An 18,439-nucleotide genomic window follows, 5' to 3' on the forward strand; every position below is an offset into this window, starting at 1 on the left:
ATAACTCATATTTTAGCCATTAAGGTTGATATTTCACAGTACTATAGAAATGCCAACAAATGCGCTCTTGTGACTAAAAACTCATAAATGTCAAGAAAACATAATTTAAGACCTAACTATCTAAACATTCATGGAACTCTCTCAATTAATTTTTTTTATTCTATTTGTTTCAGGTAAGATTTTAATACATTTTCAGAATCAACATTGCTGGATGGCGTTCAACAATAAGGTAACGTTACATTAATTTCAAAATAGTGGGTGACAGTCGACAGATTGATTTATTACGAATAATATAATACACTATAAATATTTATCTTCTAATTTCAAAATATGTTGTGATATATACTTTAAAAAAAAAACTTTTTTTTATCTCACTCATCCCGACATAAAAAAAATTCTCGTTTAAAATTAAATCTGTATACCCGCATCGCTTCCATTGAAATAATTTGATTTCTATAGAACAAGAGGATAAGCCTGATAAAAATGAATTTTAAATCTGTATTATATAAAACCTCTATCATACAAACACAACTTATGCATTGATTAAGTAAAATTGACGTTAGAACTTAATAGTATTTACGTCATTCATTCGCTCATCAATACAGTAAATATATATTTAATATATGATTAAATAAATAACTTTAAAAAACTTGATTAAAAGTAAAACACAATAATTACTATGATTCACGCATCAGTGAAAAATAGCATCGACGTCAAATCTATAATCGAGTGAGTTACAAACAAATGGTAGGAATTCGGAAAGGTTGAATGAGTCATCGTGGGTAATGGGGGAGGAAAAGCGACGTTGCATTTATCCAATGTTAGCGCTACGCAAAATTTTCTTTTTGATTTTAAACTATAGTATTTATACTCATGTTAATAGTTCGATGTTTACATTTTCGACGTCGGTTATTGTTTGCATTTAAGCATTGATGTTCTACAACTATAGATATCAATCGTCTTCACATTTTACATATTCATTTAAATATGTGATACTATTTAAAAGAGAATTCATAGAAATGTTATTGATTAAATAGGACTTGTAAATCAAACACGTCTACTCTATTGAATAAAGCAATAATAGTATTTTTTTAACTTTTGCCGATATATAAAATGATTATTTGATCCTAATATTAAAGTCGTAAGTAATACTCTATAATAACTATGTCTTTAAGACAGGAACCGAATAATTTTTTTCTCAGATTAGATAACAATATAAAAAAATGCTGTTTTTTAAAGTACGTTTTTAAACGTTTTCAATCCGAATTTGAATATGAGATATAATATAACTATTTACGTTCTTAAAAAATCGCAGTAAAGTTATGATGCCAGCTGCAGCTATTAAATTAGCGAACAATTTATCAAGCATTGTATTCTTCACGATCGCGAATCGCAGCTTACGTTGCGTAAGAATCGTCGAACAAAAGACAACTACCTGGTTCTTTATTTTTTCAAGCAACAAAGCAACTTTATGTGCTTAACTGTCAAATGTCAACATCGCTATACGTCTACATAATCTTTATTTATATCGCTATAAGATTTACTATCGCAAATCAACGTAGAACAGATGCAAGTATTAGCCGCAATGTCGTTTTTAATAGATTATTATTATTCGGAAGAAAAGAAGAATCAATTCACAGATAACAATACATTCAGTCTTACTTTCTGTTATTGTCTTGGTTTTAAAATACAAAATAGTCATGAGAAAATTTGCGCTCAATTCTTTACATTAAATCCTTATTAAAAAGATTCTAAAAAACTTTACTGGCATTCCATGTTAAAAATATTGCGTTATTAGTACCCTTTAAGATCTATAGAAAATAAATATATTTTCCTATTGGTGGCTTATAATAAGGCTCGTGCACACAAAAACAAAGCTCAAGTACTAAAACGCAAGATGGTGCGCGTCCGGCCTCTGCGCCACTTCCGCGGCCGCATCCGCTCGTAACTCGACTCCTGCGCAGCCTGCGACAACCTTAACCAATCGATTGAGCCGTGAAGTGCAGACTTTCATTTGTTATGAAAAAAATATTTCAATTCAATATAAAAGAGAGGAAGTGGACACACCTAAAATGGATATTCAGGTATTGTATATCAAGTACAAGTAATTAGACGGTGTACCAATTGTTTAAAATATTAAACACGTAATCTTGCATATATTATAATTTCAGTTAATTATTTTCATTTTACATATTACCTCTACTAATAATATTAACGGAAAGTAACTCTGTCTGTTACCTCTTCACGCTTAAGTCGCTGAACCGATTTAGATGATCGCTTCGTGTCTGTGCGCGCATCGCAAAGGAATCACAATATACAAAAAAAAACAGTACAAAAGTACTACTTTAAAGGAATAAATTAAATAATATCTAACATTAATATACCGTAAAAAAAAATATTTTTGTAATTATATCGCAAAAGTCACGAGAATTTACTAGTCGCTACGTAACATAAATTATATTATAAATCCATTAATAAGATGTTAAATGTCCTTAAAATCCGTTTATTACGAATTGTATTACATAATGTTGAATTTATACTTTTTAATATTCGTATCAGCCTTATAATTTTCAAAACGACTTAATTAATAAACACGACTAATATCTTAAATTACTTATAAATCTTAAAAACTTTTCATGCCTTTAAATTATTTGTATGAAATAATCAAATAAAAAGCACAAACATACGGAGAAAACAGTAAACCCTTCTTTAAAATCAATTTAAATATTCTAAATTTGAAGGCTGCCAGTCGAACACTTCGTTTTGTAATACAACTTGCTTTACCGTTTTCATTTAGATAGTGGACAAATATTTAGTATATTTGAATATAAAATAGTATCAAAACTCTGGCGATCGGTTTCGTAAAATAGCAATATAAAAATATATATAGTTTAAAAGTATATAAATTGATCGACCTTGTTACATAAAACAATCGTTGAATTCCGATCGACTCTATCCGAAACTCATTGTTATGGTGAATCCATTAAGATAAAACCAAGGCCTCTTACGAGCACAAAAAGTTAACACGTATTATAAATTGTTTGAATGTCATGTTCTGGGAAATTGTTTATTAAAAATGTAATTACTCATTGCCTTAATTCTGTATGACATCAGTAATACATTCTATTTTTTTTGGACAAAGGGCAAGTTATATTATTTTGGCAAATGACACAAATTAATTAGGCTTATTTTAGATTATTATTATTATAAGATTATTATGGCGAAATTTTTTTTTTAAATTAAATCCGCTAAAATCTTGGGATTTTTATACGCAATTATTAACTTCGTAGACTCCTATTAAAAAAAAAAAACAAAAAGTCATCGTAAACGTGAAACAACAAAAAGGTTTTATTGAAAATGAATGAATGTTGTACATAATATTTTTAATAATAAAAGTGTTCAGGAAATGTTTGTTCATTTTAGTAATGAATAATTTGTACTGCCCTTTGCCTTCGAATTGTTCACCCAATCATAATAACGTTATGCAAATAATAACAAATTATTATAATGTAATTTCTTTCTTTAACTATGGAAATTACTATTTTTATTTTAAAGTTTTCATATAAACTAATTTCATTTTAATTTTCATATTCATATTTATATATAATTAAATCCGATCATCGCTTACTTAAACCTTTCATTTAGAGATTTAAGTTTTTGATAAAATATTACTTTCAATTTTAAATTTCGCGTACGGAATTATAAAACTTCGGAACGAACGAAAAGTATTCAACTCGCGTCCCTTTACAAGTCGATAGTCGTGAAAATGAGATAGCACTATCTGCTGCCTCTTTCTTACATTCAAGGATGACACTTCCGAGAATCGTCTGAGCTTTGAAGTGGGTGCGTATTCGAAACGCCTCACACACTATACCGTTAGTTTACTATATCTATTGTAATAATTTATTCGTATTTATATTTTTTCTGTGAAAACATTATTTATCAGAAGAAAAATATTAACAATACTTATAATTTTATTTAAATTTTTAGACATAGAATGAGATAGAGCTTTGGCTTCAGTCACGAATAAAGGTAAAGCCATATCTATATCCATATGAGTGATAATATAGGTACATATAATTTTTGATATTTTACAATATTTACAACTCAGATGACTACATTAAAAATGAAAATGTCGGTTTCGGAACGAACTAGCCGTACCCACCCCCTTTCAAATGTCGATGAACGGGGAGGTGCGCCACGCGACGTTGCCAAAACGGAAAGTGAAATTTCGTCACACTCTCTCTCTCATTCACGCACACAAGCTCTCTGTCCGAAGTGGCGTTCGAATGTGTGCGTGTATGAGCATTTCGGCAGACGCGTGACTGCTGTGTGCGTTTTGTTTTGATGAATACTTGCGTTTGTGTGCATCAAATTCGTAAGAGCATTGCAATATACCTAGGACCCGACGCTTCCGTGTTCGATCGACTTCGTAGACGTCGACTTTGCGTAGGACAATTAAAGACATCGGAGCAAAATGAACTAAACCTTTCTTAATTATTTTATTTTTATTTTCTACTTCTTCTAACGAGGATAGTTTTAATGATCAAGCATTTGTTTTAACAAGATACACTGTCCAAGCTATACAATCACAGCACAAAATGTTGAAAAAAACATTAATCGTAATACCCATTTATGTAAACAGCAAACAAAGCAATAATAATAAATTATCAAGAGTACAAAAATACGATACTAAATAAAATTAAGCTTTCAAGTCCAATCTGGGAGTCTAAAAATATTGCTCCAATTTCATTTAAACTTTATTTATCTTCTCACCTAAAGAATTTTCATCCGAATTCGGAAAGGAAACGATGTTATTCTGTTTCTACGAAGAGAAAATATTAAATCTGAAATAATTTATAAAATATGATTAGAGTAATACCTTATACATTTTAAATCGATATTCAACAACAAATTCGTTCAAAAAGTAAAATTTTGCGTCCATCATAAACACCGCAACAATTTATTATCTGTGACATTTGACTGCGGCCATATTGTTGTCTTGACAGATAATTATTCCAGCGATAGTGAAATAAAGCTGTTAACCTTCGTACTGATTGCGTCGAGCTCACGGCTGGAGGCGCGAAAATCCGATAACTTTCGTGACCCCCCATCACCCCATACCCCTCCTCTTTAATGGCATAAAAAATCAATTTCCCGCCCAAATTACGCCGAGTCGACAAATTGCGCGTCTAGTCTATAATCAAGTATTTCGGTAACGTCTACGCTTATTCACGAAAACTATTTGTAAACGTTCGAGTATTTAAAATAATATACTAAAAAAGATGTATTGACTCCAAGTTTAAGTATATTTCTCACTAAGTAATTAAAAGCTGCTAAACGCGATCCTAGTATAGTAGAAACAAAAATATTTGGCATAAAGTTATGGATGCATTATAGTAAATCATCTATTGCTTAGGATCAATTTTTTTTTAATACTAAACGTAGTATAGTAGATTCACTTTCAATTCGACGTAAACAGCCAAATTCGTAAAACCGAATAAACACAATGCACCCACACCAACCCGCTCGTCCGTGTGACCTTGGTACGAGGGTGAAAGTCTCCCCCGCACGTGTCTTCCGCGTCTATTTCCAGCCTACATTGTAATGGCTACCTTAAATATTATTTTTGTTTTATCTATTATTTCGGTTAAAATGTTTGCGTACAATTATTTATATAAATTAAACATATATATTTGATAGCTAAATAAAAAAAAAAAACAATAAAGATAAATATTACAACCACAAATCAAAACCAGAAATATAGGTATTTTTAACTTTATAATTTAGAACAGTCTTTATTAAATTACATACTTAAAAATATATCTTTAATAATATAATAATAACATGAAAATGAAAAAGCAATTAAAAATATTTTTACAATAATACTTTTGATAATTTCGCGAAACTCTGGTCCATTAATCATGAGGTATAAGGGTAAAAAAATTACAAATATCTCTAGCTTTTAGAAATATCGCGGCAAGCGAAGCATCAAATACATTTCACGTAAAATTCTATTTTCAAATTATATAAAGATTATTTTTATTATACATTCATTTTTTATTGTATATAAGACATGTAATAAGATTGTAATGGCTCTAACTTATTTGGTTCGTCCCCATACATTTATTTTGTGTTTTTTTCTATTTGTTATACTATACTGTTTCTGTGATGTTAATATCTGATAAGACTACTTTCGTTCCATCTTTGTTTATATTATGTACAATAAATATCTAATAAAATCAAAAATTTGAAAATAAGTTTAATCGAAAACTAAGAAAGCAACACAAATATAGTCGTTAAGCTAAAATATTAGTAGATATAGAGTATAAAGACCGCAGCTCGTTGTTATATAGTTTTTTATTTTTTAAATTACTTATTTTACTAATGTCTAATATATATAACTTTTCTCATTTAATGGACTATCCTAGATCCAGAGTGTAGTCAAACAATCAAATTTAACAACTTTATAATATTTGTAAAGATAAATCTCTAGAAGAGAAAGTGCGTTTGTTGGTTAATTCCTCTTTCACACAGTTATGTATTTTTTTGATCGTCTTGATATTTTGCATAAAGTAAGAATAAATATAAGATAAAGTAATGGAAACTATTTCATTTTATTTCAAATTCTTTAAGCTTATCTAAGCACATTTCCAAATAGACATAGAAATGCTGAATTCAAATTATGTTGTATAATTTACACAATGCCATTAACTGCATTAAAAAAATCGAATCCAAATGCACGCTCGGATAAACGCACCTGCACTCCTGACCTTGAGTCCCAATAGATAACACAACATTAATCTCGATAACGTATCCAGACGCGCGCCAGACGGTCCGAAGGGACCGCAGATATCCGTCCGGAAATTCATAAGCCCAAGGGGATGGTAATGTCGTAAAGGAAAACATCGTAACGTAAACCTTTTTCTTCGTCGTGGTGACGTCATACGCCTTTCGAATTTAGCACTTGAACTACGAAAAAATCGAAAGAATCGGGGCATTTTCGATAAGACTTCTTGACAAAGGCAGTTATGAATTTTATGAACGACTAAATATTGCCATATGCAATTGTCTTAAATAAGTTCAAAATTTTTTACAATACTCTAGTCAAGTCAAGTAATTATGCCAATATAATTTATATTTTACACTTGTTTTAGTCTTATAATTTGTAAAATAATTCAATTTCATTTTATGACCAGCAACCAGCTTTATCTATCTAATAATTCAAAAACAGAAATGTGCTAATATTGTTATGTCTAAGATTTTCGAATGCTAAGAAGAAACTATTTGTAAGCCACAAATCGACTGTAACGTTGTAGGCGTGTCTGAACGTCTACGAAGCTGTCTACTTGACCGGGATTAAGGCCGTAACGTCCGGGATCGCTCGCATAATCCCGGGACACCGTTCAGAGGTCAGGTTCAAGACCACATAACTTTATCCTTTCACTCGCGCATGTTATAAGACTTACTTTTGATTTGAATACAATTTTAAGACAACATTTTCAATAGTCTGACGTATATTAATATTCTTAAGTTATTTTAAAAATAACTTCTTCTCGTAAAAGAAAAAAAGTAACCAAATAGTTTTTACTATTCGGCGAATTATATAAGTTGACGAATGATGAATTATATAAAAGATCTCGGAGACAGTAATCGTTGTTTTGCTATAAATTCAAATTATCTGATGAATCTTGAGAACTAGAGGCTATAGTTGCCCTTGTGGCTATAGTTGTACTGGCTCACTCAGTCTTCCAACCGGAACACAACAATGCATTGCTGATTGTAGAATATCGATCAGTAGATGTTATCTACCCAGAATTGCACAAACCAAGCAACCAATCAACCAAGCAGCTTTATTGTGCTGCTTTAGAGGTGTTAGAGGGAACTTTTATAATCAACTAAAGAATATTATGTATTACACGATGAGTGATATTGTGATTTAAAACTTGTGTATGATTATAAATAATGTCTCACTCATTAATCAAAATATAAATGAAGCAAATATAATAGGGCTGTTGGAGAATTGGGAGGCAATTTTATCTACCAAAAGATTGTCTATCTGATAGAGGGTTCTTCTGATAAATTGTTTCTTTTGGGGGTAATATGATTTGAATCCTCTGGGAATGTAAAGACATAAATAAATATGGCATATTAAATCCGTCAATTTTGTAGTGATAATAATAAATCTTAATATATGATTCGTGTTTTTGAATAAATAAGTTTTTAAAGCCTTAAATTTTGATATTTTAGGCCCAGCCAGGGCCCAGCAGGCCCAATGCATAGAATACGTGGATCTTATAACCGTAGGTCGAGTTCAAATCTAGACAAATACCATTGACATTCCATGAGCTTAATGTATGTTTATAATTTAAACATCTCATGCTCGAAAACCTCACAAGGAAACTTGTACGTATCAGATCCAGGCCGCACTTAAGCTGCTTGGTGAAATAAGCTCAATTTACATACGATTTTATAAAATAGAAAATTGTACTGGAAACTGGAACAATACGCAATTTTTCAAAAGGTACTTGAAATCTTGAAATGAAGATATAAATTCAAAACATTTATTTTCGTTCACATAAAGAGCTTTTTGCTATTATTCACGCTTAGCACTTCTTGTTTTGTGTGAAATCAGATATTATAAATAATAGTTATTTTGTGTGAAAGTGTCCTTAGGTATTGTTATTAGTGTTAAGTCTAAATCAAAAAAGTACATTGACATAGAACCAGTATTACTATCATAAAAAAATATATATTTTATGTTTATTATGAAAAATATTTCCAGGCTTTGCAGAGCAAGGAATAACTTTTTTTAACCCAATTACGCGTAAATCATATGTTAGGAGCAACACTACCACAGGTTGGTTACCACAATAGCAATAGGGGTCAAGACCAAACATGCGATTTTCACATCACTAGGCGACCGTTAGACTTAAAATATATTACATGCGGTAATATACTTAAAGTTAAAAATAGACTATGCTTAGTTCTATGAAAACGATAAATGGGTTTATTCGCTTTTAATAAATGTACGAATATTAACTACCTACAAGTTGTTTGCAGTAAGGACAATGTATCGATAGAACTTTTGGGAGTCACTAAAACTAGCTTAAGCTTAGTCATTTAAGACTGATTTCCTATTAATACACCTACTGTAAAAGGAGTTATAATTAATTTGTAGATTATATTAAAGATAAAAGAAAAATAATATGAAAAGCGTTCTATTTATGAAATGAAGCCGTTTCATTTAAACGTTACATTTTGCGTTGCATAAAAATTCGACCTCAATGTACAATCATGACAAAGATGTTTGATTTAAAAACAAATTAGAAATTGAAACTATATTTAAAAAAAAAATCTTTATACAAAGCTCGTGTCTGTGCTATCGACCGTAGAGGAATTATTTCGTCTGAAGCCAAAATTGGGTTCTACGGGCAGCTAATCCTTACTTAAAAAATGCATTGTCATCAGAACTGAACCAACATTTGAAACTTCAAATCCGTATATTCAGATTGCAAGATTTAACTTAAACAAACTAACAAACAAAATTTGAATTAGATGAAAACTTGTCGAAAAAAACTACCATTCTAATCATTAGATTTATATCTTTGACACGAGTTTTTCTATATACCTAGTCATTAAAAGAGCCATCGGGCTCTTTTAATGACTAGGATCGCCTGTTAAGAACTTAAGAATTGTACAATTTGTCAAAGAATAAAAAAAAAACAGGTTCTTTTTCATATATAATGTTTTATGTAAAACGGATCCTATTTGGATAGCTAGTATAAGAACGAACACGAAATTACAAGTGTACTGTTAAATTTATTCTCAAAATTCTTAGTGTAAACTAAATCATGCTGCCATAATACCACTGACCTACAACGATCCTAGATTCCTTCAGCTTTACCCATTGAGTCTAGACAGGTAGTACTGTCGGTTTTAATTAAGAAAATTTACAGATATAACGATCATAACTTTTCTTTCAATATTATATTTACTAGATTCATATTACTTCGCCTGAATTTAAATTTAATAACTCTAAAAAAAGGGCTTAAGGCATCCAATTCTGACGTTATCCTTATCTAACATTCATATATAAACTTTTATTTACATCTAGTTTCGGGACTGTTGACTAAATGGCAGCTTAACGAATTTGTCTCAAATTGTATTATTGTAAAATGGTCATTGGTCGATGGTAGCCGATGACGTAATATGCGACCAATAGACGTTCAGTATTTAATAAGAATTATAAAAATGTCTATTCTTGTCACTTCAGCTAGCTTCGCAATTTCTTAATAACCCTTACATTACTTAAATTCTAGAATAATAAAATAAATAAAAAAATTTATAATAAATTATTCCACATAAAGGTTTATAAATTTCTAAACGAGTAATATTTTTACTTTTTTATATTTAATGCATTTGTTTTTACATCTATAATTAATGAACTCCTGAAACATTACAAAAAGATACAAAATTAATTTACGAAATTTTCATTCTACAAAATCTTCGAAGTCCTTAAAGATCTTAAGGCCCGAAAATATTTTCTTTCAAATACAAAAAGGTCGAAGAAGGAAAACCGTTGGGTCTGACCCGAAATAAACCGGTCACAAATGTATCCACACGTGACCGAGGTCGGGGATGTCCTTGAACTTGGTAACATGTTCCAAAACAGCAATACTTGCAATTGAATAATTCTTAAAAAAATATATAAAGAATCTTATGTCAATTGATTTGTCAAATTTAGGAATAGGTATTATCTCCTGTAAATATAAGCTAAAATCTAGCATTGCTATTTTATTTTTACTTTTCGGAATTGTTGTATCAATTGAAAATTTCAATATATCATTTCTATTTGGACTTTCAATGTTTATTACGGTTTGCTATAATTGCTTTGAAAAGTAATATTAAGCATATAAGATATTTAATTATTAAATCATATAATATTTCAATAAGAAAATTAGTTTATTATTTTACAGAAATATTATTGTAAAACGATTTGCATTGAATTATCTTAATGGACCTAATAACTATGTACGGGCTTATTTTGGTCCCAATTCGCAAATATATTTAAGCCCTTCATTGTCTCTGCGAACTTTGCATAATAATCTTAATTTTATGTTTCATTCCGGTCCTAAAACGAAGTAAACACAACTTTGAGCTGCGGATGTTGCATGAGTCAGTCATTGGACACAATGTAACTGAATCACCAATGGCGGCGCTTTTCGCGCGAATTCCAAATATAAATAATCCTAACTCGTGATTGACATTTCATTGTACACGTTAAAAATATTTTCATTTTTTTTTTAAACAGATGTTGCCAGGTTCAAAAAATGTTTTGTTTCTGCCTAATGGCTGTGTGTACGTAATGTGCGTCACAGCGCGGCATCATAGCGTATCCGCCACTTGGCTCGGCGGAAGGCGGTTCAATTTGTTAAATTAAGCGCATTTGCTCGTTGCACAGATTCACTCGTGAGTGGATTATGAAGGATGTCAATGATTTTCGCGTATTGTTCCTTGTGAAGTATATGTTATGTACGGGATGGACTAATCGCTGTCAATGCTAACGCGTGTACAAGCGAGTTAAATTGATAAAGTAGTATCTAAAGAGCGTAATTTTACCAACGAACAGCTCAAATTAACGTTCATACGTTTTCGATGCTAATTGCAATCAATAAATCTACAACTCTACGTAGCACCTTCGGAATTAACATTTATTTGTAATAATTATATAAATATTAAAATAGTATGTCTATATGATATATTGATAGTTCTATGTCAAAATGTATTTACAAAATGAACTCATTTATCTCTATCTTTGAATATTTTAAAAAAAAGAATGTCTCTCGCATCACTGCTGACGACGATGTCTACGTGACGCGCAACTACAGTGCGTACGCGACGATGATTGCGCTGAATTGAGCTTCCGTCGACAGGATAAAAAGTCCGGCCTCGCTAAACAATGGCCAATCTGACCGACTACTCCACTCCGTGTAATTGAACTGATTCAATCGTAATTTTTATGATATTTGACCGGAAAAATTCTAAAATTGATCATAATGTCTACAAGCTATATTATTTTATAATTCCTAACATATATAATAATAATTGGTATTTCGTGATAAATTATACGAACCAAAAAGTGTGATTTTTTACTATTAAGAAAGAAATATGTTTTTTAAATGTCTAGAATATTTCGATAAATGAAACGATGCAATTTTAGGCTTGGATGAGTTTTAGCGGTAACATTGATACGACAAATCACATTTCATATTGAAAATTTGCTGACTCTATACTTATTGCCCGAGGCAACCCTTCACACGTTGTAACTGATAATACGCTATGATTTTCTCTTTTGGAAATAATTTTATGTAGCGACATTAAGCAATATATTTTTTTTTAAATTCATGTTTTTTCTTTTTATGCCCAAAAAAACTTGACTAAATTTATAAATATGATTGCAATTAATAACGATTTTCTATAAACAACATAAGATATATATTTTAATAATAAATAATATTCTGCAAAATTTTTATCACTATAAGCGAAATGCAAATATGAAATTTATAAACGTAAAAATATGCTAATAAAAACAGTTTTTGTAAGATTAATCCTTGATAACGGAGCATAATTTCTTAAAGTCGTATTGCCATCTGTCGGTGAGTAGCGGAACTAAGCATAACGAAATAATTTACCAACGGTTCGCAAAATGACGCATGGTCAAATAAAACAAAACACATTCCAATTAACCTCATTATTTTTACTGTACAGATTAACTTTAGAGATTATCTTGTCCTTTTATCTTTGGCGATACACAACACCTGCCGTTTTAACCGATTTTAAATAACTGCCTTTTCCATCCATCATGCTACAACAATAAAGCGAATCATTACTAAGAACGGCTTATAATTACACTTAAGTGACAGTAAAGACAAGAACTTTTATAATTATGAATGTATAAATAATTCTAACAAAAAATAATATAATTTTACCAATTATTTTTATTTTAAATCTTCTGTTTGCCGTGTAATTTCTTCCCACTGACGTGTGAGTGATACTCGTTGGTTAAATTGATGACACCTCGAAGTCCCGTTCCTTAAGTGTTCAGATCAATGGGGCAATCAGGGTTTGCGTGTCACGACCTGCCCCAACGAGCGGGCCCACGCATTACGCACATTCTCATTACTACGGTCACGTAAAATGTACGTATGTAGTAAAACGTGCTTTTAAGCTTCGATATCAACCCTGATTTAAAAACACACATTAAAATAAATTATAATTATTTTACATACGTCTCTGGTAAAAATTCAATCAAGCTTTTGAAAAAAACAAAACAACGTTGTGATAATTATTTTCCAAATTATTTTTTATTTAATTTTAATAACATCAATAGGTCATTTTTGTTCGATTTTGTAATGAATTCAAACGTAATCAATAACTCGGTAGAAATTAGGTGCCTACATTTTATCTATTCTAATTAAGTTAACGATAACCGGTTATCTATGTGACGCAGCTGCGAACGTAACCGTCATACTTAAGGCGCGTGTTTATTCATTAAATCACATGTACAACGAAAAATCATTCGGTCTGACCTGCTCACGATCATAATTACAAAACCTGCGATTTGAATGAGAATAGATAGAGCGAGAAGGAGAAAGAAAAAGTGCGAGCGAGAAAGAAGTAGAACAAATGTCGTTCGCGTTCTAACACAAAAACAGGAGTAACGAACTAAAACGCCAGGTGTGAACCGATGCCATGTGCTCGGCAACAGAAACTATGTATATTTCTTTATACGTGTATCCGAGTATTTATTTTATCTAGCGATAAAGTTTTTAATAACTGACATTTGTTCAGTATTTTGTCTTCGTAAGTTTCAAATTCGATATAGGTTTGCGAGGTAATTTGGATGGTATTTTATTTATTTGCTTCTTTATGTTACCTTATAACGTTATTGTATTTTTTTCGTTTTTTTTCTTTTTAAAACAGAGTTATTTGAGCAGACTATGTGAAAAATAATAACATTTCTAAAATAACATGGCTTTCTTACAATTACAGACCATGTAACTAATAATTTTACCCCATATTGCATACTTTGTTCGAACTTTTTAGAACAATAGCATTACTTAAAAAAATACTAAAAATAAACATTTTAGTTGAATTATATTTCTATTCTAAAGAAGAATAAGAATAATATTAAAAATATGTATGCATTTTGTTCGTAATAAATATTATCTTAATGTGGCTAAGAACTATTGTAAATGAAAACTGTATCAACGCCATCTATCAAGTATACCAGAAAACAACTTAAGTGATTCAAGAGCACTCAGCTTCAAACCGCCATCTAGTGTCTAATAGCGTTACTGGTACGAAAACGTTATCTACAGTTCTGGTAATAATAATACAGATGGCGCTGTTCAGTTAACTTAAACAGTTTTAGTAAAGTTTAAATTATACTTATTTATGATTTTTACAAGACAATAATTATCTTCATTTACTAAAATCACTAATCTGTCGCCATCTAACCCATCCATTGCATGATTGTCTATTAATTTTCCCTTTATTTTGTGTTAACGTTCTGTTATTTTAATTTTATTTGCTTTATGTTAAGTCTGTGGTGTGTCTGTGTTGTTGTAGCTTGTTTTGGCGCCGGACGGGACGTTGCAGACAGTGAAGAGCGAGTCGCGCCGAGGTCGCGGCAGAGGGCGCGCTTCAACAACACCCGTGAGTATTTTCTATTACTTTCATACCTTTTTTCTTTTATTTTTATTCCCTTCCTCACCATTAAACATAGAACTTTGTCACTAATTGTTATTATTAACACTTAAACATTCTAATACTAAGAAAATAACGCGTGTTTTTTTTTTTTTTTAATTTAATCTGCCTATATTTTAGTGGACGAATATATACGTCCTTAGTGTAAAATACTACTTATACGCTAGCTACTTAATGAAACTTCATTATTTAATTACGTAAAATCATTTTTTAATTTTCTAATAATATATGCAAACATAAAATGCAACCTCGCCGTTAAACAAGTAAAATTTTGTATATTCATACTTTCTACGATGATTATAAAATTAGGTCTCAGCTGGATGCAAATCATCGAGGTCGTCGCTAAAGTCGGACAGTGATAAATCAGACAAAAACCGGGTCACTTTCGCTTTCAAACCCCGAATATAGGAATAAAGTGTAACCCGCGTGTCCGAAGAGGGAAACAAACGCCATTCACTAATATCAACATTTGCTATTTGACATTGGACAACTCTAAACGTTTATACGGAATACATTACTGCTTTTGTTTTATCTATCGGGATCCTCTCTATATTTTCCACGCAATGGATACATTTTCATGGAAGACATTGTTTGAATGGTCGGATTTTTCACAGCCTCTGGCCTGCCACCTGTAGTTCATTCAGAAAGCGGATTTTGAATTGCAAATTGTATTTCAATGAGTGAAATTTTTCTCATTGTCGAGCTTTGTCCTTGCGGTTTTCATGTCGGTCTTTCATTTTTACGATTTGCTTTAAGTCTAAAAATTTATTTGAATAATTTCGCTTTTGAACGGTAATTATGCACATAAAAGGATCGTTTTTTTTCTAGTGAAACTTTTGACTATTTCGTTGGCTTAAGTTTAAAAAAATATATATTTTGTATGGATCGCTATGTCATTGAACTTTAAAACATTCAAAGATAATGAAAGGTACCAAGGTGAGGTAGGTGATTAAACATGATTTAGAAACTGTCTCATTTGACTTATGAAAATTCTACCGACTGATTTCACGACCGCTGTTCTCAAATGAGAATAGCTAGCTGTGCATTTATTATAGTGATTAAGTATGAACGCGAATAAAGATTAACACTAGAGTTGTAATCTGGACGGACAGCAATTCGTCAAAACTGACAGGACTTCAGACGGACTAGAGGCTCATCGTTCTTTTCAAGACGTGTGCTCCGGATTGATTCTAAGAAATTATTGACTGATAAGCCGATTGGTTCGACCCCTGGTAAGAAATCCTGTGTAATCCTGGTAGGGAAATTCCAGTAGCCGCAATTGGCTAGTTTCTATTGCGAAAGTCCACTGTGACCAAAATCATTCAGGACCTCATCATCAACATGATTGTTTTACATTCTCCAAATATAACTTGTTAATTACAAAATTGTAATAAAACATTTTATTATGAATCCTATATGTAAAACACATTATATATATACCTAAAGTATAAATTTTACAAAGTAAAGCATATTATCATATTATATCAATTTTTTTAAAGTAATTAAAAGTAACAAGATATAAATAAAATTGATTTTCAATGTGTCACCTTTATCGTTCGTATTAAAACGAATAGAAAACTCGACTTTTTTCCTAAAAGTTATCTTGAATCCTGGCAGATATTTATATATATAAAAACTCTAAGCTTTTATTGTCACACTTAATTTTCTATTATCATAGATTATTACATATAGTTGGGATTATTAAGTTAATTTAAGTATTTAAACGCGAAACACGTATGCCTTATGTTATTCAAATCCATAAGGGCGTGTTAATTTATTCATTAAGGCACAGCGAATAAGGTAGATCAGATTATAGACTATTTTGTGATTGTACATATATATTGGCTTATGTTATTTACGATCTGGTAGCCGATTGGCTTCCGTAGTAGAGCTACTACAAAATACCAATTAGCTAATGATACTCCTAATAAGTATCTTAAAATTTAAGTCCATTAGAAAATACACAAAATAAAAGTATAAAAGTCCAGGGCAGACTATCAGTTAATGCACTTTCAATCAAATAATTTGTAAAAGGACGTCCGATACAAACACGCTGATCTCACTCAAGCCTTACTCAAAGCTTCGTATAGACGCTATCATGTGTCTCGTTTTGTATCCAGTATTGTATAACTGCAAGCCGCAGATTTGTGTAGAATTAAGATATGTATTTAGTTTATACATTCTTTTCTAGTAAAATAATTTCAGACTTGTATTAATTTAAATTATTTAATTTGTTTACATCATACATACATACATATTTAGGGCATTAATTATCTACTTGTGAACCTAAATTCAATACTAATAGTATGTTAAATAATACCCGGTTGTTCAATTCACATCTGAAGGTGTGTCGAACGTGTTATAATTTTTTAAATTAAAATCTAAACCTCCTTAAAAGTCTTGATGACGGTTTTATAACAACTACAAGTAATACCTACTCCCGTAGTAGATCAAATATTAATTTCAAATGTGTAGAGATACATATGAAATTGCTATTTTATACATAAAACACATCGTCTTACCTAGACGATGTGTTCAAAGAAAAATCATAGAAATCATATGTTGACTGAAAATATCGATCTTTACACGCACATAAAATTCGTCAATTTTAATAAATATAACATAATAAAAGTACATTATTAGTTTTTCACGTTAAGCTGAAAAACCTGGAGAACTTTGTTGATTTTCATGTAATAACAGCGCTTAGCGTATTATGCAAGGAGACTCGTAAACCCGAACCGAAGTTTCAACTGAAGAACAGAAAGCTTACAGCGTCCGCTTGACAAAAGTTCGCAAAGGCGTCAACGCTGAATGAGTCTGATGCAAAGAAAAAAATAAGTAGGTATAATAGGCATTGTCTGGTGTTAAAACAATTTTAAAGTGTTTAAACTTTTCTTTAAAAACCAAGATGTCGGCATTGAAAACTTTTTTTTTGGTTTCTGATTCAAATCCAAGGAAGCACGTTCGAGATTTCATACGATTTATTTTTATTTTCTGATCATTTTCCCAATATGTTAAAGGAAGATATTTTAAGTTTATATGTAAGAATATTATCAGTCAGCAATCAATAGCAGTTAGCACAATTTTATCAGCAATAGAAGGTTCCATAAAACTGCTGATATCATTTATAAATTTTGTTAAATTACTACTACTCAATATAATACGCAAACGTATGTTCATTTGGCATATATGTTGATGGATTAACTAAATATATTTTTAAAGCAATTTTAATATATTAAAAACGTGAAAAAAAGTAAATCACCATCATATTATATAAAACCCGAAAAAGTTCCGTCGTAACTCATAAAGCCGTAATGTTTGTGTAAAGAAAGTGATAGAGTTGCGTTTAGAATTAATTTTAAACGCCATGAGAACTAATGTATATACACCTGAGTAATGATTGATATTGTTTATTAGAGTTATTCTTGATTGCAAAACTAAAGAGGTTAATTTTCATTTTTAAAGTAAATCAGCTTAAAAAGTTAACCTATTACTCTGCCTATTACCTTGATTGCGACAAGCTCGTCTCAGTATTTTATCCGCCACATGCTAGATTCTTGACGACATCCTCGACCACAGAGCGAAAGATAAATTTCAAACAGAAATGCACTCAAATTAATTCAGCGCTTACAGAGATTCGTAGATTAGTACTGGCATGTGCGAAACG

The 18,439-nt window shown here is 30.8% G+C and overlaps 1 protein-coding gene across 1 annotated transcript in view; it reads left to right on the top strand.

Annotated features, from left to right (window-relative positions):
• LOC125064412 (DNA N6-methyl adenine demethylase-like) overlaps positions 1–15,232 on the top strand; it is a 34,357-nt gene extending 19,125 nt beyond the window's left edge. The window contains exons 3-4 of the mRNA XM_047671403.1: positions 14,635–14,721; positions 15,209–15,232. Of these exons, the coding sequence (XP_047527359.1) occupies positions 14,635–14,721; positions 15,209–15,232 (111 nt within the window). The remainder of the gene's footprint in view (positions 1–14,634; positions 14,722–15,208) is intronic.
• Positions 15,233–18,439: the final 3,207 nt, after the last annotated feature.

The sequence above is a fragment of the Vanessa atalanta genome, chromosome 5 (assembly GCF_905147765.1).
Source record: "Vanessa atalanta chromosome 5, ilVanAtal1.2, whole genome shotgun sequence".
Classification (NCBI taxonomy): domain Eukaryota; kingdom Metazoa; phylum Arthropoda; class Insecta; order Lepidoptera; family Nymphalidae; genus Vanessa; species Vanessa atalanta.